Consider the following 22,300-nt stretch of genomic DNA (forward strand, 5'->3'; position numbering starts at 1 on the left):
ACAACGGATTGTCAAAATGGCTGATCTATCTGACTCACAGGCTCGCCCTTGTGTCCATCTGCACCGTCTCTGCCTCTTTCACCCTGTGGCATAAAGCAGAAAGAGGCACCTTAACAGTTACTGGTGATTATTTTCACAAACAACACTCAAAAACTGGTTAAAACCTAATAAATGTCATTCAACTATTAGCACAATTTTCTAAGATGTTTGAAGATGTTAAAAGGAGCAATAAATTTTAAATGTTTACCGTCTCGCCGCGATCTCCCTTCTCACCCTAAAAGGCATAAATTAATAAAATTCATAGTAAAGAAAAAGGCATCAATAAGTTTTATTTATCCTGGATGGAAAAGGTTTAGATTACAATGGTGTAAAACCGACTTACCCGAGGACACTGTATGGTACACTTCTCTGGAGTGACCTGAACAAATCAAAGTAAACCTTTAGGTGGAATGAAATATTCCTCAAATGGACATGGTCAGCAACAATACCAACAGGTTAACCCTGGACAGGTCACCAGGGCAGCATAGAGACAGACAGGATAAACATCCATGTCCTAAATTGTGTACACTCACGCAAAATTTAGAAAGACCAATTAACCTGACAGTCATGTTTTTGGACCGTGGGAAGAAACCGGAGTACCCAGAGAGAACCTACGCATACACAAAGAGAACATGCAAAGTCTCTGCAGAAACACCCCGGGCTGGGAATCGAACCCAGCTGCAGTAGCACAGTGCTACACTACCTACTGTGCTACTGTGCAGCTGATTTGTTTCTCAAAATATTAGGAGAGGACTAGAGAGCTCAGTTTGATTTTTTTTTGACTCTCTACTCTTTCTTAGAACACGACAGCCAGGAGTCCCACTTGCATTACCACAGACAAAGCCCCTATCCATTGATCTATCCCCACACCACCATTACTCACTAACAAAACCCAAAGAGAATTTCAAGCTTTTCTCTTTCCAAAATCAATCTGGCCTGTGAATCAACAGACTCACCTCTGGGATTCTGGCAATTCCACAAAGCAAGTCGGCCAGATCAGGGTGCAGAGTGTTGAGTCGTTCCGCGTTACCGGCGTACAGGATGTTCTGTGGGCTTCGATCCGTCACAGCCCGCCGCAGCTCCTCCATGTCGGCTTGGCCTATTCCCACAGCTAGCACTGTCACACCTTACATGCAAACACATATGTGAAGATTTGTGTCAAGTGAAGCATTTCTGCAACATAGACAGAGTGGAGCACATATTTTTCCACACTGAGTTTTTGTGAAAAATCAACTTCTCTGTTTTTTGCTCATCATGTAGCATGAAAGATCATACATGTCAAAGGAGTCACAGAAACATGACAACACAATTAGGAGAGTATGACCACTAGAACTTTTCAGCCAATCTAAAATAAAGAATCCACAAAGTAGCTCTAAAAGTCCATTGACCTGAATTATTTAGAAATCAAAAAGAAAATAAAACTGTATGTCACTGAAATCAGAAAAAAAGATCAATAATTTCTACAGTGTCTCCTGGATCTAGTCTCTTTTCACCACAAACTTCAGTTTTTTGTCGGTAATTTATCTTCTAGAACAACCAAAGTACCACATCGCTATAAAATAGAAAAAAAAGATTTGTTTTCAGACCACTTGAGATGGTTATTCTTTTCGTTTTTATGGAATAGATTTGTTTCACTGGAGTTTAAATATCACTATCTGATTAAATGTGAATGAATACAAGTGCATGCTGGATTTTCAGATTTTCATTTGGAAAATATTGTTGGTACGTATCCATTTATTTGCATTACTTTGTTACAACATCCCCAGAAAATACACCGCAGTTTAAAAATATTAAAAAGTTTAAGTGCATGAATACTTTAGAAAGATTAATTCTCTGAATGACTTCTTTTATAATGAAAAGCTATAAGTTTGTTATAATCTGGAACAAACTTCCAAAAAACTGAAAAATAGCCGGAACATTGAGGGCCTTTAAATCTAGACTCAAAAATCGTGCTTGGAGTTGCTTTAGAAACATAATCAATGAAACATTATTCAACAATCTGATGTCTAACAACGGCAAAATGTAATCTTTCAATCGTTGACTGTTTCTATGACTTTGTATTTTTGCATTTTTATTATGAAAAGCACTTTGGAATGCCTTGTTGCTGAAAGGTGCTACACAAATGAACTTGATTTAATATTTATAACTCTGACTTTTTAATCTTAAAGTTTGCATAATGTCAGATGTTTACTTCTTGTTCTAATTCTTATGGATTATGAAGGACACAACTGAAAATGTATTTGATTTAGGAAAGGGATCAAATTATCCAAATGCTTAGCAAAAATTTCATCCAACCAGGGTGATTTCGGTGTCACTCGTCACATGTTGACAGTTTCAGTCCCTCACACCTGCGTCTCTCAGACTGCTGGCTGCGAGGGTCAGGTTGTCCACAGATTTCCTGTCAGCAATGATCACGACCACCCCGGGCACCCTGGGTCTCCGTCCAGCTGAGGGGGTCAGCAGGTATTGTCGGGTGAACCTCACTGCCTCACCTGAAGAGTAACACAGTTAATGTCACCACTGCCACACAATATCAACTGCTTAAACAAATGATCCTTTAAAAAAACTGACCAATGTTATTCCCTGGGCTTTCATCAAAGGGTGTAGACTGAATCTCTTGGAGCAGCGTGTCAGATCTTGAATGACGATTGAGCAGGAACCAGATCTTGGGTCTGAAACTGTATACAACCACCCCTACCTATAAAAACCAGATTATTGTCAAATAAAAAAAAAATCTATCAACATTTTAACATACTTTTCTCTCTTTGAGAGCGAAATGTACCTGTGAGTCTCGGGGCCCGATAGCTGCAAGAGACCCTGCTGCACTGGTGACAATGTCCCGCAGAGGTCTCACAAGGTCAGACCGATCGGTGGACGCAGGCACAAGAAACACCACATCAAGACGGCCACCCAGACACACTGCAGAGAAAACGGTTCACAACAATAACCAAATGTTGCCTGCTTTGAGGCTTTTTAATGCGATGACGGTGCATTACCGGTGCGTTCATCTACAAAAGTCTCAGGTGAAACTCCGCCTGCAAAGGTGGGCTGGATGGTGAATCTGTATCTGCGGCCCAAACGCAGCCCGGTCACCAGGTACGAGCTAGACGACGGAGGCAATGTGACGGACAGACCCCGGCCGACATCTGACACATATTTATATTTAAAATGATGAAACAGTTTATTGACAGAGTTTAAATGTAAATCATGACTTCCTTTCCTTCACCTGTCTCCTCTTTCCAGCGAAGAATATATCCTGTGGCGCCCGTGAGGAGAGCCCAGCTCAGCCGCACAGAATCCTGGTTAACCTCGGTCGCTCGTAAACTTGTGGTTGGTAGCGTGGTAGGGGGGGTGACATAACCAGCTGTGCAAATGGAGAACACACAAGATCAAAACCCGACGCAGACATGTTTCACCATGTTATGTAACTGACACTAAAACACAGGGCTCACGTGTGGTGACTCTGGCAGATGCAGGCAACCCTTCCCTGTTTTCAACTAACGCGATGACCTGAATCTCGTACTGAACTCCAGGATCGAGCTGGTCCAGATCCAGGAAGCTCACATCCCGGCCCACCAGCTGGCTCCGCTCTTCCCCACCTACAGCAGCAGAAAGTCATGTTCACATGTTCTTGTTTGCTGAGAAAAGAAGACCTTCTTTGAATGAAAGTCAAATTTTTATTAATGTTTCCATGACTTAATATAAAAAAAAAAATTGGTTTCATTAAGAAGGGTGTACTAGAAAGCACACCGACAGCTGTAGGAATCTACAGTTGAAGACAAAACTACTGAAACAGTTTGGTTGAAATGTTTCATTTAAACATGGTAACCAGGTAGGAAGATGGACATTTCTGCAACAGATCAATGAGGCAGATGGGAACAGAGCAGCATGACAGAAAACAGAGGGATAAAAACAAACTGATTGTTTCCCAAGAACTTGCTTACCGTCAACTCTCCTCCAAATGATGCGATAAGCTGTTGCTCCCTGCACACCAACCCAGGAGACCCGCACAGCTTCCCCTCGGGCTTCCTGCACTTTTAGCGACGTCACAGTTCCTACAACCGACTGATCTGATTCTGTCAGGACAGACACATTTCAAACTGTGTCCCCGTTTTTGCCCTCTTGCAGCAGGGGCATTGTTTAAAAGAAGTTAGAAAGAAAACAAACAAGATACCTGTTCTAATGCTGAGGATAGCTGGACTTCCTTCTCGGGAGCCAAAAAGGGCAGAAACCTGCACAGTGTAAGCCGAGTTAGGCTGAAGGCCGTCTATGATGTAGGAGGAGACATCAGCAGCTACGATTTGTGTTGTTTCAGTTCCTACATGGAGATATAGAAAGTGACAACATCATCTCTCAATACTGTTTTGTGTGTGATACATTTGCCCCTGTTCCCCTTTACTCTGATACCCTTAAATCAAATCCACTATATTATAGGTATTCTGAAAGGCTAAGTCATTTTTACTGAAAGGGTCATGGAGGTTTTACGGTTGTAGACACATTTTATTTAGTAGGCATGAGGGCAAAAAAAGCTCTTTGGATTGTAAATGACACTGACCTCTGACCTACACTGACAGGTCTAGCAGGGAGATCATTAATCACTGAAGCAGCCAAGAGGCCAAGGACTGAAACAAAAGTGCTTGGCATACATATACAACTCTGTGTGGCTGGAAACTAACACCGCACAGCACCTCAAACACCCCTCGTAATGGTGGCACATGGTGGTGGCTGCATCATGCTGTGAGTATGCTTTGTTTTTTTTCTTTTTTACCATAGATGGTAAATAAGGTCGGACTTGTAGGAAGATGGATGTTGAAGGCTCTTAAAGACTTCAGAAAGGGGGAGAGGATAGCCTTTTCAGGGCATATTTATGTGTTTGAATGGCCCTGTCAAAGTCCATAACTTAATCCATCACAGTTGTTCTCTACTCAGCCTGACAGAGGTTGAGCTATTTTGCTAGACAAATGAGAGAAAAAAGTAGTCTCCAGTCTCTCTGTTTTTTGTTCTAAATATCTACTGTCTCCTGAGGCTGAATACCCACACAAGCCATACTATTCATATTTTTATTTGCAAAAAGAAACATTTGCAAAGCCAAGTTATATTTTTGCTTACCCTTTAAAATTATGTCTTTGTGTTGATCTGTTATGTGAAATACCAGTAAAATGCATAAAGATAAAATGTGTAAAGATGCACATAATTTCAGAGGTTATGAAGACTTTTGCAAAAAAACTGAATATATAAACCCTTAATAGCTGCTGTATCTACAGCAAATCATTTCTTACCATCTTCATGGCGCCAAACGATCTTGTACCCAGTAGCTCGAGAAAAAGATGACCACGCAATGCGTGTCCTTTGTGACAAAACCTCAGTGGCACGAAGCCCAGACAAAGCTCCAGTAGAGGGGTTTGTCCTTGAAGACACAGTGACGACTTCGCCAACACGCTGATTAACGATAGGGGCAACACCGATTACCACAGCCTCATCCGGCTGCAGGCCATCGATTGTGTAAAACGTAGAGTCTGCTCCCAGAAGACGAGACAACTCTGCATCTGCACCAGAGAACAGAAGATTATAAAATACAAGAAGCATTTATTTAACGTCATTAAATATATGCCTATATCACGGCTCTCAAAAGCATACACACCCAATTAAAAGTCCAAGTTTTATTATTACCATATTTTTTGAGGCACCTTTAGATTTAATTTCAGCATTCACTCTTCTTGAGTTTGTACCTGCCATTTGGTGTCTCTTATAATTGCTCATTTACATCTTTAGACAAAGACCAAGGTTGCAGAGAAGGAAAGAGGCTTGCTGTATAAAGGTATAAGTCAGGAGAAGGATGCAAAAAACAATGCACAATTCTCCATATATTAACCATGCCACAGTGACAGAAGAAATATGGAGAAAAACTGGACATTTCTCCAAAACTGATGAAAAAGTTGAGTTAAAACTTATCAAGGAGGTTCGCAAGACCATGGTAGTAACACTGAAGCTTTCTAACAAGAACCGCTTCTGTTCTGCTTGTGGCTTTTAAGAGTTTAAGCAGAAGATAACTTCTCTTGTTTCTTGGAGATGATTCACCTCCCATCTAAAAGGGTTTATGTTTAACATTAACCTATAAACTTATTTATTTCCAAGTTTAGAAGTGAAAAAGCCCTTTTGGACGCATGGCAAAACATTATGAAACAACAAAAAAAGTACTACTCCCTTCTACTTAAGTACATGTCCTCGGTGACAATAAATCTACACCAGTGACATGTGACAAGAATTATAGTCTATAAGTTGGAATTAATGGTTGAAGACAAAACCATGAAAAATTAAAAACTTGTAGAGGAGAGTCATATGGTTAGATAAAGCCAAGCCTGAAGTTTTAATTTACTATTTCAAAAGGCATGTTTGGTACGAAAACAACTCTGCACATTACCCGAAGAACATCATACCTACAGTGAAACAGGGAGGAAGCAGCATCATGGTATGGAGTAATTGATTTTCAGAATGTTGGATTTTTTTTTTTTTTTTTTCCCCAATATGTCCTTTATCAGAGATTTGTTTTTTCAGCTGAGTTATCTAGCATGCTGCACTAAAGGTGTAAAAAGTTTTCAATTTACTAATTATCTCATTATATTACTTTATGTCAAATATTTTACCATATGAAAGGGGTTTATATTCTTTTGGGATCTACTTCAAATAGACAGAGTTTTACTTACTATTGCCTTGCCTCCAAGTAACTCTATATCCCGATGCACCAGTGACACCCTGCCAAGCGATGCGAATTCTCCGGCTGTTTGCATTTGTTACTCTGAGATTGGCCACTCTCCCTGCAGCTGGCTCTGCAGTAAACAAAGGTTGATGTGTTTTACATTGTTTTATGCTGGACATTGTTTGTTTCTGGTGTTGCTGTGCTTTAAAACTGATCCATACAAATTCTCTTTTAGGTGATTTCAAATGAGCTGTTCAGCTCACCTGGTTTGATGAAGACGGTGATGGTTTCGCCTTCGTTCGTTCTCACCAGTGCGGTGACACTGACCCCGTATGACACACCCACTGTCAGATCTCTGAGGTCAAGGGTCGTTTGGTTTCCAGGAATAACTTGGACGGACTCTGTTCCATCTGACACCAGGAGAAGCAGAAGATTTAATTATTTCCTTGACCAATAAAAAGTAACAAAAAGCAGAAATTAAATTTGAGTGTACCTTCTGTGTTCAAGATAACAATCCGGTACTGTGTGGCCCCCGCCACGCCTGTCCACCCAATTCGAACCGTACTCCCCAGTGACTCCACCACTCTCAGGTTGGACACGCTTCCTATTGGCTGATCGTCTGAAACACAGAAATAATCATTCATGTATGCAGTTCAAAGCTGAAATAGTAGGGCATTTCTACTACAGCATGATTATGACCTATAAATTAAACAAAAATTTGTTTATAACAGCTGACTGACCTATGTTTTCAGTGGAGACAGGTGTGGCTTCTTCACGGCCCTCATACAGCGTGTACAGCTGGAAGATGTACTCAGTTTTTGGTCGGAGACCCGTTAGCTCGTAGCTGGTGGAGCTTTGAGGAAAGGAGAGGGTCTGGGGAGGACTTCCTGCAGAAAAGAGCAAGACTGCAACATTAGAGGTTTTAGTCTCAGCATCTTATCTTAACATGCAATCATTTCTCCTTATGATGGATTCTTTAACTGTATCTATAATTTACTTTGTGCTGGACAAAAAGTGTCCACTGTATTGAATTCTCAGACTAGTATTTACTCAGTTGTTGAGAACTGGTATATTAAATTACAAATAAACCTTTGAAATCAAGAAAATATCCATTTTTTTTACATAAAAATGTAAAAATAACTAGACAAAAAACTATACACATACACACCAATTTAGAGACTGAGGGTTAAACCTAAACAATTTTCAAAATAAACTAGAAAAGAGTTTCAAATCGGAACTACATATTTTTGATGAAGTTTTGGCGACGATCCTGGTTACTTTGTGTTTAAACAGGCTGTTGATTATAATTAAACTTCTCAAACTGTCAACATGCTTTCAAAGAAATGTTTGCTTGTTCATATGTTTTCAGGACCAGAATTAGAAACAAAAATTTGAGCCATCATGTTGGATGTTTATCTGACCGTCTCCCGCCCGCCACTCCAGGCGGTAGCCTTGAGCGGACCGGATCTGTCTCCAGTTGAGGCGGATTGAGGAGGGTCCTGTGGATACTGCTCTGAGAAACTGCTGTTCTTGACGTTCTGAGGAAAGTACAGTAAGTAAGCAGCATGCAGTTATTTTCTTCTTAAAGCTCTTTTCCAATCAATAAAAACAAAACGCAAAGGTCCTGCAAGGCAACATCACAAAACATGCTCACATAGTTAAAATCACAGAATTAGAGGATATCAAATTGAGTGTGCATGTCCTTTTGGAAACTTTTTGAGTTTTCAGACAGTATTTCAACTCATATCTCTGCACAGAAAAGCAGCAGCTCTGGAGTGACTCAGTGCCTTCATCTCATTGAAGTGACACCATATGGGAATCACACATGAAAGGCCCAGGCTGTGAGACTGTGTCTGTCCGACCTAAACAGTAACACATGTTTGACTTTTAGAAAAGAGACAAACAGGCAGAGAAATTTCTGGCCATCTTTTTTTGTTTTCTTTTCTTTCCCTCCTCATTTCCCGTCTGTTTTTGACTGGTCAAAACAGAAGGCATTCGCCTTTTCTTAATGGGTTACAGCATGTCAGCAAAAAGAATAATGCTCAAAGATTTTAATTTTTATCTGATTCGTGACAGGTTTTCAGAGGAGATGAAGACCTACTAGAATGTACTGCAACATGAGAAATTTGGTCTTCTGTTCAGGCTGTGGCTTTGAGTTTCAAACATGGTCAAAAAATAATAACTAAGCTTTCGCTCTAATTAAAGTGTGAGGTTAGAAACTCTTAATACTGACGTTAAGCAAATTATAACCAAATGGAAAATTATGCAAATTCTCACAATAACGCAAATTCTCGCATTGATAATAAAATAATGAATGTGGACGTATCAATAATATGCATCCTGTTTATCTTCAGAGGCAAAAGACACAGGCAATGGATTTGAATCTGAATGTTTCAAGAATTGGAACTCAAAAATAGGAAATATCCACTTTGCTGCTTTTTACTATGTACCATTTAGAGATCTAGCCTCACATAAAGTACTGTAATTAATTCCTGACTTTAATATGCTTTGAAAGCATCCTGATCCCTAAAAATTACAGTGAATTTTTATTCACTGTAAAAATTCAATAAATAACAGAAGCTTAAAGTGACAAACATCTCACTTCCTACCTATCTTGAATCTGGCTGTAGCTCGGGGCCCCTCAGTCTTGCCCTCATACAGTGGGATGATGGTGACAATGTACTCAACATCCGACTGCAAGCTGGACAAAGTATAGAGCTCAGTGTCACCAGCAACCTCCACAGTCTCCACGCTACGACCTTGGTGGAAAAGAAAAACATAAATATTTTGTAAATAGAAGATTTTAAAGAAAAATATTATCAGAAAAAAAAGTACCTCTAACCTGTGAATGGCCCCCATACCAAACGGTACGCTTGTGCACCACTGACTCGTCTCCATCTGACACGGATGCTGCCCTCAGACACCGTCTCCACTGTCAACTGCTGCACAGCCTCCAGGCTCACTGAAACAATCAGAAACAAACGATTGACATAATTTTCTGTTCCACTAAAAGGTATTACTGTCTAGAGGATACAGCACATGCTTTATAACACATCATAATATTGATCTAATCTGTTTTCTTAAAACATCCTGATCACCCAGCAGAGATGAAACCATCAGTTGTGACAGACTTACAAGTGCGAGTGTTGAGGACAGACGGGGATGCACCATTTCTGGAGAACAGAGGGTACAAGTTGATGACATACTCTGTGTCAGGCAGAAGAGACTCCAAGGTGACAGAGGAGGTATCTGCAGACAGAGACTGCTCCAGCAGCTGGGCCGCCGGTTGTCCTAGTCAATGCACAGGGCAAACAAAAGCATGGTGAACAGTTATTGGTCTAGAAGGCATCACAAAATACACTTAATGTTTCATCCAGCATGATTACAGGAGCAGAAATGTACAGTATGTGAGGTCTTTAGATCAGGTAACCTTTTACTCACCAATGCCTCTATAGGTCATGTTAGTGAGTTAACTTGGGTGTTGAAAAAGTATTCCCCCTTACTGATATGTTCTATGTTCTCTCTTTAATATTCCTAATTTCAAAAAAAATTTGAGTGAGTTCAAAAGGCAGTTTTCAAATTATGATTTCATGTATTTAAATTTACAAACCAACTTGGCCATTTATGAAAACTAGTTGCTCACAACATCTACTAACTGCTTGTGGCACCCTTGGCTGCCATCTAGCCTCAGTGATGACTGACAATAAGTCATTTACTTAACTATAGAGGAATTCTGTCCCACTTTTCAGCCAATGCAAAAGTCTCTGAACAGGAAAGTCCCCTTTAAGGTCATACTACAGCGTCTCAATAGGATTTAGTTCTGACCTCTGAGGAGCTGCAAGTCTCCTTGTACCCTTACGACCCAAGTATATAGTGAAGACATACAAAATGCCATTCTTAGGTTTGCTTAACCATTCTACTGTAATTGGGCCTGAGGTGGTGAATTGACTCAATTTTAAGGTTAGCCTAAAACATAAACCGTGAAAAACGTGTCCTGTAATTACTTTCGTCTATCTGCCTGGCGAGTCGAAAGGTGAATATGAGATTCTTCTGGCAGAGGAATGAGAGTGGCACTCCTGCCACATGAACAGTGGGAGAAGCTATACCTTCCCTCAGGGGGGCAATTTTCCCTCCTGAATCACTGCGTAATCATCAAAACGTCTTGACACACCCTGTCCTCAGAAATGAAAGGATTATATGACTAATTGTTCACAGTCTATAAAAAGAGTTAAACTTAGTCTTTTTCACACTTATTGAAGACGAATGCGTTTAATAAATTAGGTCATGGCTGGAGCAGTACAAACTCTTACAGCCAGTGCCTGAGGGCACGTCAGAGTAAGAAAAACTTTACTCAAACTCCTGTGCATTCTTGACACGGTTCCAACTTGCCATCGACAAGTTAACAGTTTTTGACTACTGTATTGACTCGATTGTAACCCTTCGCTCTGCTAAGATTGCTCACAGTCCTGTGATAATGTAAATGTAAATTCATCATGTAGGCTAGAGGCAGAATGCTTAAGACTGACAGAATGCAATAACAGAAATGTGAGTGAGCCTGACCTCGTGGCCCATAGGTGAGCCTGTAGCCCTGGACAGGAGTTGAAGGTTGATCCCATTGGATAGAGAGGGAGAAGTAGCCTGCCTGAACCAGGCGTAGGCTGGACACTCCTGGTAGTGACCCTGTGTGAAGAGAAAAAGGACATAAGAAGTTTTCCTGGTGCTATTCCAATCTTCACTTTCTGGTTTTTGTCTGCCGTCAGCTCTTACTGGTTCGCTGCTTTGCGGATACGGACTCTCCAACACTATTGGGGTACTGAGCGATGACAGTCACCAGGTAGTCTGTTCCTGACCTGAGATCTTGTGCAGTGAAAGTCCTCTGACTGGCTGAGACTGATTCCTGTAGGGATAGACGCATCTCTTATTTGTAGCCATTCCTCATTCAGATTTTTTTGCAAAGCATGCGGCTAAAAACAGCCAAAACTATGTCATTTTTACATCGATCTAATAGCTGACACTAAATTTTAGTCAACCACACTTTAATCTCTACAGCGTCTGTCTACATGAAGAGGATCCGCCCATTAGACATGTTTATACTCAGCCTGAACGCATGTTTTTCTGGCAAAGCACGATTGACTTTGGCTCCCAAGACTACAATTAAGCTTTTCTTGAGTCAGGGCTGAGATACATGTGCTGGTTCATCTTTCCACAAGTCACGACATAAAATTCTCTAGCACCTGGACGCACCTGGCGCAGTTCTGCAACGATTGGCTGACCCAGACCAGAAAGTGGCACATACTGGATGGCATAGCCGCTCACAGGGCCTCCTGCAGGACTCCATCGAAACCGGAGAGAATCAGTCGTTTGTGCCGTGAACTGAAGATTAGATGGACCAGAAAAGGCCTCTGATGGAAGGGTTGAGAGACATGGATCAATATAAATATGATATACTGACTTGTATATGTGCAATGTATTGCAAAAGTATTTATAACCTTTGAAATTTTTCACATTTTACGAAGGTATAACCACAAACTTCTGAATAGAAAGTTTCAGAGATACTCCCCGAATAGGAGTATCTCGTTTATTTACTTTGATCAACATTATTAGCTTTTTTCTTCTTTTGCTCTTTCCTTTGGTTTGTTATTTTGTTTGTATTTCCTTTTAATTCCCGGAAAGCACTTTGTATTGCCTCGCTACTGAAAATGTGCTATATAAATAAAATGGTAACACTTTATTTGACGGGTTGTGAATAAGACTGTCATGACAACATTATAAACATAACACCTGTCATGAACATGAGTAAGTCTTCATGAATATTTATGTCTGTTGTCATAAAGTGTAATTCGATAAATCATGACACTTTGTTATGACAACTTGACATTAACCAAAAAAATCAGAAAATGTTAGCTTTAATAACGTAAAGCTTAATCAGTAATACTTTTATAACAAATTTATGTCAGATCATAATTTCTTGGTGAATGACAAGTTAAATCTGAATAAGTACGTTGAGCTCTACAGTTGTAATGCAATAAAGTGTGGAAAAGTAATATGAATATGTTATATTTCAATACAGTGATGTTGAGCTGCGGCATCCATACATACCGTCACTTGCATAGACTCCTCCTGCTGCTGAGCACACTCGGGGGCTAACAAGAGGAAGAAGCGTATTCAGCAGCTTGAAGTCGCCAACAAACGAGGTGAAATCACTGCTGGGCTTTGAGGAAACCTGAGCCAGTTCATTCCTGTCTGCACTCTTGATTCCTAAAATTATTTTTATATTATTAAATTGGGCAAAGGGAAAAAAGAAAGAGATGATTTCATATTTACTTCTTTAGTCTGACAAGGATGCAAATATTTTTTTTTTAAAAAACTTACCGACTGCAAAAACATTCACTCCCTGACTCTGCAGCTTCTGAGCCGGTTCCTGCACTTGGTCTTGTGATTTCCCATCAGTGATCAGAATGGTAACCTGAAAAGGTAACAGCAGGTAGTATTAACTACCAGTCCCTAGCATGAAGTAAATGTAATAATTAAGCATTGTGGTGGTGAGACCTTTGGGACGTCGCGGGTGGAGGTTGGGTTGAAGAAATTATCAGAAACATACTTTAGACCAGCTCCAGTGCGTGTGTTTCCACCTTTATAGTTCATATTCTGCACTGCATTGACAACGTCAGTGCCTGTCAGGTGTGTGTTAAAGGTGAACTCCACCCTGAAGAAAGAGCAACACCAACAATAAGGTAATTTTGCTTATCAAGTAGAGGAAAAAGGTAGTTATTAGTCCTGTCAGTCACCTTGAGGTATCACTGTATTGCACAGCCCCAAACCGGATCCCTGAGTCGCTGACAAAGCTGGCAAAAGGCTTTACAATTCCAGCCATGAAGCCCTTCACCTGCAGGAAGTTTGCGCGGCCAATACTGGAGGACCCATCAATCAGGAACACGATGTCTGCTGCCTGTACATTATCACACCTTCCTGCAAAGTGAAGAAGAAACAGTGACGTATTATTTACTCCATGTCCATAAATGTACCTAATAAAATGGGCATTGAGTGAGGTGATACACTCTTTCTTTAGACATAATGAAATATCTTTGCATATCTGTGTCAAAATAAAAACACTATGGGGTAGATGAACAAATCTATTATCTGATGATAAATGTTTTCAATCTGTTTCCAATTCTATAAATTGGAAACAAATACATGAAGAGTAAAAAGCATCTCTTTACATTGACATAAATCAGCCACATATATATTAGGCATTTTTTACACATTTAAGAAAAATCTTGTCCATTTTTATGTATGCCACATAAAAATGTGGAAAATAACTCCTTATTTTCCACAAAACAAAACCAGGGACATGCAAAATAAAGCAAGTGAAGGAAGTGATCACATACAATATTATTTCCAGATGTTTCTGGAAATAATATTGTGCAAATTAAATCCAACACAATTATCTGTCACTTTTTCAAAATTCAGAATGCAGATGTTGTGGAATGTTTTAGCAGATGTATTTCACGTTGACTTCAGTGAATTGATTCCAAATTCACGGAAGATCAATCTATACAGAAGTTCCTTTTGTTGTTCTGACATTAGAAAAGTTACTATAATTATTAAATGAACGAATAAATCTATTGTCTCCATAATCATCTATATATCTAGTCTGTGTCTGTTACTTCTGCATCTAATATGTTGGTGGATAAAGAGAGAACAACTACCGTCTGATAAAAAAAAAGGGTGCAAAATTGCTTCCATCTGCTGGACTTTATAAGTGCAATTGTTCCAGCATGCATGTTATCAAAACAACTTTGAGAGTCCAGCGCAGAAATAAAGCAAATTGCAGGTGAAAAGCTGATTCCTATGCTTCATAGATTTCCCCATGAGTGTGTAGCAACTCATCTGCATGAGAGTCAGGCTGGGTGGTCTGTATTTCAAAGGCATGTAGCCTCCGGTCCAAAAACTTAAGGAAATTATAGCAAGTCACTCAGAGTTTTTAAAAAAACAAAACAATAATAACTTTATTGTCTCTTTTTATTTTGCTTGTAAACTTCAAAACAAAACCTTTTTTTCCCATGAAATGTTACTTCACTTAAAAAAAAGAGGATATGTTGTGATTGGCAGATCGTTAGCCTGAGGGTCTGAGAGGTTTCAGCAGATCTCAGTCAAGTCTGCAAAAGCTGGTGTTAAAACAGAAACTGTGACAGTCATTTCTATAAAAGTCAAGTATTTAACACTGGAGCCAACAAACACAAGAGTGATGTGACAGTGGTTTATGCAATCATTTCTATATTATTTAAAATGTATCCCAAATGGAGAATAGTGAGCTGCATTGATCTGCTGTTAGGTTTTTAATGTTTAGTTTTAAATTTCCATACTTTTCCAGAATCATCTTCCTAGATTTTTTCATTTGTTTTGTGGATATCTTTCTTTTTTCCACAAATCTGCAAGCAACAAAATGCAGAAGACTTATGATTTGGGCAATGTGATAAAGGAGTATTTCATAGATTTTTTAGCTTCACACAATGTTAAATCAGTTCAAATCTACAAAACATAAGATTTATTATATATGATTATATGAACCAGACTACATCACTAAGAAAAAAAATCACATAAACTTCAGTTTACATAGAATTCAATACATTTTCAAAAAGTTCAAATTTCATTGCGTTTGTAGGCATTTAAGTCAGATTAAATTCAAAGGCCAAGAATTTGATTAAAAATTCAGACATAAGATGATCTAGATGAACAAAGTAGCAAATTATAATCAGTACCTTGACAAAAAACTTAAGTTGTGACAATGAAAATCAAAAATACAGCTGAATATCTAAAAATGGATCAAAATATGATAAATAATTTTACCCTGAGCGTCAGCAAGTGTGATGGAGGACAGCAGGACAGCAACAGTGAAAACCCAGCTCCTCATCTTCACGGCCTAGACAGACGAAAGAGGAAAAAAGCTTTCAACTTTATGCAATGTTACCAACAATTTTTTTTAAAGCATCACACTCATTGTCATCCTTCAGCTTCTTAGTCATCACCAATTAAACTGTTGTTGGGTTATTTTGTGATCTTTAGAATTTCCCTTTTACTCTCATAAGTCATTTAGTCCACATCATCTTCAGCTGTTATGTGTTACTATCTGCTTCCACGCTGCTTGTTCCAGTTTCTGTCTGATTCTTGTCTGCCAATCTTATTAATTGCAGCAACTTGCCAGGTTTTACAGCTCTGTCTCACAATTAGAGAGATTCTCTACCTTTATATCAGTCAAGTTCAGCTTCAGGCTATATTGACATGTTACACTTTGTCAGTGTTTATCATCAACCGAGTGCTTTTCTCTGCAAACCACTCCCAAGTTAGCATCCAGACAAAAAACTGTGACTGAAACAATGTTAACATTTATGTTTTGTATTTTGAGTCTTCTCCATACTTGATAAATTTTGCTTTATTTTGTAGCATTTGTTTGTGCTTAGTTGTAAATGCAGTTATTTAATTTTTGTTAATTGTTCCTCCGTGTCTGCATATTTTTCATTTCTCTGTGACATGGATTTATTTTTCTCACATCATTTGTCATGCACCCTTAACACCTGTCATTTGTTGTGTTGATTGGGACACATTTCTGGTCCCACTAATCACCTCCCATGCAATTACAAGCTTGTCACTTTCTTTCACAGATTCTAATGTTGTCATTCTGCTGTCTCGCCATCCAGTTTTAAATCTGTTAATCCTGCTGTCTCTCTTGTTGTTTGTGCTTCCTTCTGGGTTCCTGAAGAATTGTTTATTTAAGAAATCTAGATTTCTAGATTAGGCTCCTACTTCTCTGCACGATGCGACATGAATTCAGTATCATTACATCAGGTTATTTTGAACTGAACTTGATTAAAACTTCTGAATCTGACTGCATAACTGGATTTTATTGGAAAAAATGAAACAAATTTGATTATATAACAAATATATGCCTGTCTTGATCCAAAGAGACTTGAGATGTGTTGTAAATTGTATCTGCATAATATTAAATAGCTAAATTCAATCCATGACTTGAAGACATGTATAATTACATCAGTTCTCAAGAACTGTTAGAAAAATGTTGTTTCCCTTAAAGAGTTAACAAAAATCAAACTCTGTTACCTAATTTTGTTATCCAAATATGATGCGAGCAAATAAATACAAACAATTATGGCACAAAAAGAAATAAGTAATTCTCTCTGATTTGAGTGCACAGTACCACAAAACCAGCAAAGCTGTTAAACCACCTCAATGTTGTTGAACCCTCAGTTAGGATTAAAATAATTATTATTTTTAATACATTTTGAAAAATAATTATTCTTTTCCTATGCTTGTCTGAATCGCTCAAACTACTGAAATTAATAAGGTGAATAAACATCAGACATAAAGCACCAAATGCGTTCTTTGTTTAACTGTTACAAAGTAAAGTTTTTATACTGAAAATGTAAGCAAATAGTTAATTAAACTGTCAAAATTTAGTTAACCGTCTCCACTTTTTGATGCGTGCTTTAGTGAAAACAATTTGTGTCATTTACCATTAGCCATCCTGGTGCTAAAAGACAGACATATGACTGTTATAACATTTTCTCTGTAGCTATGTCACTAGTAATATGGCATTGGAAGGTAAAGTATTTTTCCCATGTGTTTTCAATCTGTCTTTGTTTTTTGTTCATATGGAAGGCAGATGCCAGATTCCTATATACGGTTGATATGAAGTCTGTGAGATATCTGCTCTTCTTCCAGACATAAAAAATATTTCCTTTTACCTTTTAAAAATAATACTCTCTTATAACTTATGGCAACATCTGTCAGTATTAACTATAATATGTGTCAGCTTTTATCAGGTGGGGCATAGCAATAAGTCAAGAATATCCTTTTTGTCAGAGTAATGCAATGCTCCCTGTCAGGTTAACAGAACTTCAGGAGGCTACACAACAAGATAAAGTCAATGGTTTATGGGAATCAGCAGGACAACATAAAACATTTCAACTCTTGGAGTTTCATGAGAAAATGTCAGACAGAAAGTTGGATAGCTGAGCTCAGGAGAGCATCTGAAAGACAGATGGAGTCGACACATGCAGACAGACTGGTAAAGACTGTTGACATCTACAGTAGAATAACGTAGAACAGATTACCTTTATTAATAATTAGTACCATATTCATCTTGATGGTAACTAAACAAACACTTAAATATTAGCTCAACAAGCTGCAAACAGCCTCTGGTAACTTATCTGATAATCCCTACTGAGGGTTGGCGCAGTGTTACAGTATTAAGGAATTTAACCAGAAACCACATAATTCTTATTTATCTCCACTGATTCCCTTTACCAAAGCATTAATATATTTGACTATTTTTTTCAAGCGACATTGTTTTCTCAAATGGCAAAAGCTCTCAGCTGATGACAAACAGTTATTCCCCTAAAAGATGCAGACCAGACAAGACTACCAGCTGAAGATTTTATTTCGGTCCAAAACATTCTCATAAAGAAGTCGCACATGCAATCTTACTTTTCTCTGTCTTTAAGTATTTTCAGATTCCACACCCTTAAAACTCAATTATATCCACACATCTCATGAGAAAGCACATCAGCTTGTATACATTACATTTTATTTAATTTTCCGGCTGCTGTTTTAAGTTTGGTTAAGCAGTCGGCCAAATCCTTTTGTACACAGTGCACCAGTTTTACTAAAGAAAAGAATATAAAAACCAATAATGAGACAGATTAATCCAAGCTGAAGGATGCCAAAGACTTACAACATTTTAGTGGGAACATAGACCTGGGGGCAGGTTACAAATGCCAAATGGCTTCCTGCAGTCAGGTCAGTGAAACATTTCTGCTTCTACCCAATCGAAAACAATACTATGGATTAATAGGAAGGGAAATTCTCAGCCTCTTTTGCTCCTGGAAAGATTTAGTGATTTTTTTTTTTGTCTCCATCTTTGTGTTTTTAACAAACAGTAAAATTAACCTTTGCAACAATAAAAACCAAGAAAAAGGATGCACATAATTTGAATTGTGGGTAGCAGAGTCTCTTGAAAAACAGGGTCGGATGTTGATAGCTAAATGTGTACCAATAACATAAATACCTGCAGGTTAAATGAGGCTGTGCATTTGAATTTAAGTGACTCCAAAGCAACTTCTCAGGCTCTGCAATCTAGCTAGACATGCTAAGCTAGCTGTGCTGCTGGCTAACATTCAGCTGCTTGGAAGATGCTTTGAAAGAGCCTTGGGTTGGATGGGTACTGAAGGCTGGGAATCTTCAGAACCCATCCTTGAATCAATAGTCATTTTAATTGATCTGGAAGGCAAGTTACCAGCATCAAGGTACAGTAAGGATTTGGAAAGTTATGATTTCAAAACTGCTAAAATGTTTCACACATCGTCCCTGCGTTTTGAAATGTATTTTAATGACATGTCAGAAAATGTAACCAAAGCTTTCTCTGACTCTGTGGAGCACAGAGAAATACAGTGCTCCCCCTCCCCACCTGTTGCTGCACACTGGTGAAAATGTTGAAAGACAGGTTGAAGGAAAGAAAGCATGAGTGTTTGTATAATGCCATCCATCACTCCACTGAAGAAATCCAAATTAACAAGCAAATACAAATGTTCTTACGTTTGCTAAAGTTTGTATATCATAATCAAAATATATACAATTAATAAATGTTAGAAATTACATTATTGGAACTGTAGTGATCAATGTGTTATATAATGTCAGAAGCAGTATGAATATTTGTTAATTTCCTGTTTTAAATATAAAATATAGATGATTAGATGGTGTCTCATAGAATAACCAAGTTATTTTACTCAAGATTATTTTGTGGTGAGAATCACATACTGGGCTTAGTACCCACTATGTCACTGTATTTCTGGTTACTATTAGTTTTTGGATCTCAGTAAAGAAACTACCGAAACTCCAAAACCCATAGAAACTTTAGACATGTGTTCACTTTTGAAACTCCTGGCTTTGTATGGCCAGACCCCCTACAAATCACCTAACAAATGTAACCAAGCAGGTATAATTAACGGTGAAAGAAACAGTAGTAAAGAGTATCTAAAAGTCCTTTATAAACAAAGTCCAATTGAAAAGTAAAGACAATGTGTAAACACAAGCTTTGGAATGAGTTTGACAAGGTATTTCTGGGACAGAAGGAAAATACTATGACTCATCACAGAGTTTCTGGTAGGACTTATATGAAAACCTAGCATAGCTATAAACTCGACCTCTGGCAGAGTCACAGAAATGTGGTTCAGTTCAGATGTCATTCTCCCAGCAGGAGCAGTGGGCCACAGCCATGTGACAAGAGTTTAGGGCCGACTGTGAAGTGAGTGGACTGCGAACTGAAGGGTCAAACGAGGGTGACTTGTCCCACTAAATTACCCAAGACTGCTAAAAATTATCACACCACAGGGATCTTGGTTCTAAGCTATTGGTAAGAATAAATGAGTCCTTGTCAGAGGTTATCTGAAAACCCTCTGAAGATTCTCACGTCAAGAACAAGATCCATCACTTCTGGCACCGTTATGGTTTTCAGCCAACTTCAATAATCTATCTATTATGAAAATAAATCGCCTCTGTGAAATTAGTTTCCAAAAGGTTCAAGTTCATTCCAGAATTTCACAAGCACTGAGTTTCTGTTAAGAAAAGATTAACAGACTTAATCAAGGAAAGTGCTGTCTTTGTCTTCAAAGACTAACTTGTCTTTTTCACGAACATGAATGGGGCATGAAAAGACAGAGACACAGCAGCGTGCCTGCCTTCCAGCTGACTTACCCGAACCTAAACACACTTAGAGACTAATTTAAGTGAAATCAAACAAAAATGACTCATTGTAAACACTTTAATGCAGAACAAAGTTGAATATCCTACTTCTAATCCTCAACCGAGGAAAATGAAGATAGTCACATCAAACACACACAGGGACCAGCTGCAGCGGTTCTCAAATGTTGGCACCAAATATCAGAGAGGCACCAGAGACCTAACCAAGTCTGCATGAAAATATGCAGAGAATGAAGAGTAGAAAGAAAAAAGCAAGAGGGTGAAGGTGAAGCAGAAAGAGCCTGATATTATTACTTTTTAAAAAACTGAACTTTTTACTGTTCTGAGCTAAACCACAACAAAGCTCAGGGTGCAGTCGGATGTAAACCAGATAATTGAAACCAATAAAGCATGCAGAGGGGAGTGTGCATATTTTCCTCCATCCTAAATCAAGGACTGTCACTGTCTTCATCCTACATAAGTTCAACTGAGGTCAACACACTTAAAACTGCTGGGTTATTTATTTAGTCAAATAAAGGGTTCATGTTGGGACAAAAGTAAGACAATTTTAACCAAATATGTGGTCAAATGGATGCAATTTTCATTAGACTTTAAAAAAGAAGTCTAATGAATCTCAGGAACATGACAGCCTCATTTCTGTCAAACTTCTCCAGGGCAGCTGTGGCTGCAATGTAGTAGCTTACCACCTTGAATGACTGAATGTAGTGTGAAGTGCTTCAAAGTCCTTTGGACTTGATAAAGTGCTACAAATAGAGCACTTTTTTTTTTTTACCATATTAAAAAAGTATTTGGCTAAACAGCTACTTCAGTACTGGACGGTGAACTTGAGATGTGCTGTTTAATCTCATTTAATTTGTGAAATGATGTAAAAATATAGAAAAAAAACAAATAAAATAGTTAAAAACAGATTTAGGTACAGAATAATGAAATGAGAAATTAGTACATATAAGTGACATCATTCAAAATAACACATTTGGGTAGGAGAAGCATGTTTCCAAGTTTTCTAATGCATAAAACTGTAGAACTTTAGAACCAATGCTTGCTGTACTGTATACATGTTAGAGCTTTACACAGCACTTCCACTGAGAATATGTGCCGCTTGCTTTATGTTCATTTCATCTCCAAATGGTACACAAGGCTCAGCAGACAGAAAATAACATTAAAGTGATGAAGGTTGTTCACAAACCTGAACCCAGAAGGTCTGGTGCGTTTTCTGATTGAAAATGTTTGTCATTGAGTGAAGCAGAGGCAGGTAATGACATTGTACTCAAGTTGGCATTGCACAGCAAGAAAATACTGTTTCTCAAGTAAATGTGAACAGCTGAACTTTTTCAAAATGTTTCACATATAAAAATGTCACTTACAGCCACCTTCTATCACACTAATGAAATCAACTAACAGTAAATACAATTCATTTTGATCCAAATATTACTTAAAATCAATACTTTATTTATTTATTTATGTTTTTGCATCCACTAACTTTGAAGTTTGAATTGTGTTACCCATGACCCAACCCAGTTGGTAAAGCAGCTGGGATGGGGGGGGGAAACTAATTAGATTTTGTTGGGGGGGTTTTGTTCTTTAACCAACAGCTTTAATAGTGCACATTCTGTTCTGCTAGATTTTTTGTTTCATTCCAGGGTTTGGGATTAAAACACGTTAGACTTAACCACGAGCCATTAGATCTCCGCCTTTGAATGGGATTCCTAACATTTTCTGACAACACGTGCGTAAAATGGAGAGGTTTTCTGTGAGAGCAGACCTTCGTGACGGCGCTGTTGCAGCACAATC

The 22,300-nt window shown here is 38.5% G+C and overlaps 1 protein-coding gene across 1 annotated transcript in view; it reads right to left on the reverse strand.

The window, feature by feature from the left end:
• col7a1 (collagen, type VII, alpha 1) overlaps window positions 1-22,300 on the reverse strand; it is a 70,775-nt gene that overhangs the window by 48,023 nt on the left and 452 nt on the right. Inside the window, 29 exon segments of the mRNA XM_055026700.1 lie at window positions 39-83; window positions 248-274; window positions 383-418; window positions 996-1,165; window positions 2,388-2,531; window positions 2,611-2,737; window positions 2,822-2,958; window positions 3,036-3,185; window positions 3,266-3,403; window positions 3,492-3,638; window positions 3,984-4,115; window positions 4,214-4,357; window positions 5,319-5,585; window positions 6,744-6,866; window positions 7,000-7,146; window positions 7,230-7,355; window positions 7,477-7,623; window positions 8,158-8,274; window positions 9,346-9,495; window positions 9,579-9,698; window positions 9,872-10,027; window positions 11,297-11,416; window positions 11,504-11,633; window positions 11,981-12,138; window positions 12,836-12,994; window positions 13,109-13,202; window positions 13,286-13,442; window positions 13,525-13,705; window positions 15,587-15,659. Coding sequence (XP_054882675.1) covers window positions 39-83; window positions 248-274; window positions 383-418; window positions 996-1,165; window positions 2,388-2,531; window positions 2,611-2,737; window positions 2,822-2,958; window positions 3,036-3,185; window positions 3,266-3,403; window positions 3,492-3,638; window positions 3,984-4,115; window positions 4,214-4,357; window positions 5,319-5,585; window positions 6,744-6,866; window positions 7,000-7,146; window positions 7,230-7,355; window positions 7,477-7,623; window positions 8,158-8,274; window positions 9,346-9,495; window positions 9,579-9,698; window positions 9,872-10,027; window positions 11,297-11,416; window positions 11,504-11,633; window positions 11,981-12,138; window positions 12,836-12,994; window positions 13,109-13,202; window positions 13,286-13,442; window positions 13,525-13,705; window positions 15,587-15,650 — 3,813 coding nt within the window. The 5' untranslated portion in view covers window positions 15,651-15,659.

This window comes from Poeciliopsis prolifica, unplaced genomic scaffold, assembly GCF_027474105.1.
Source record: "Poeciliopsis prolifica strain line A6 unplaced genomic scaffold, Auburn_PproV2 SCAFFOLD003, whole genome shotgun sequence".
Classification (NCBI taxonomy): domain Eukaryota; kingdom Metazoa; phylum Chordata; class Actinopteri; order Cyprinodontiformes; family Poeciliidae; genus Poeciliopsis; species Poeciliopsis prolifica.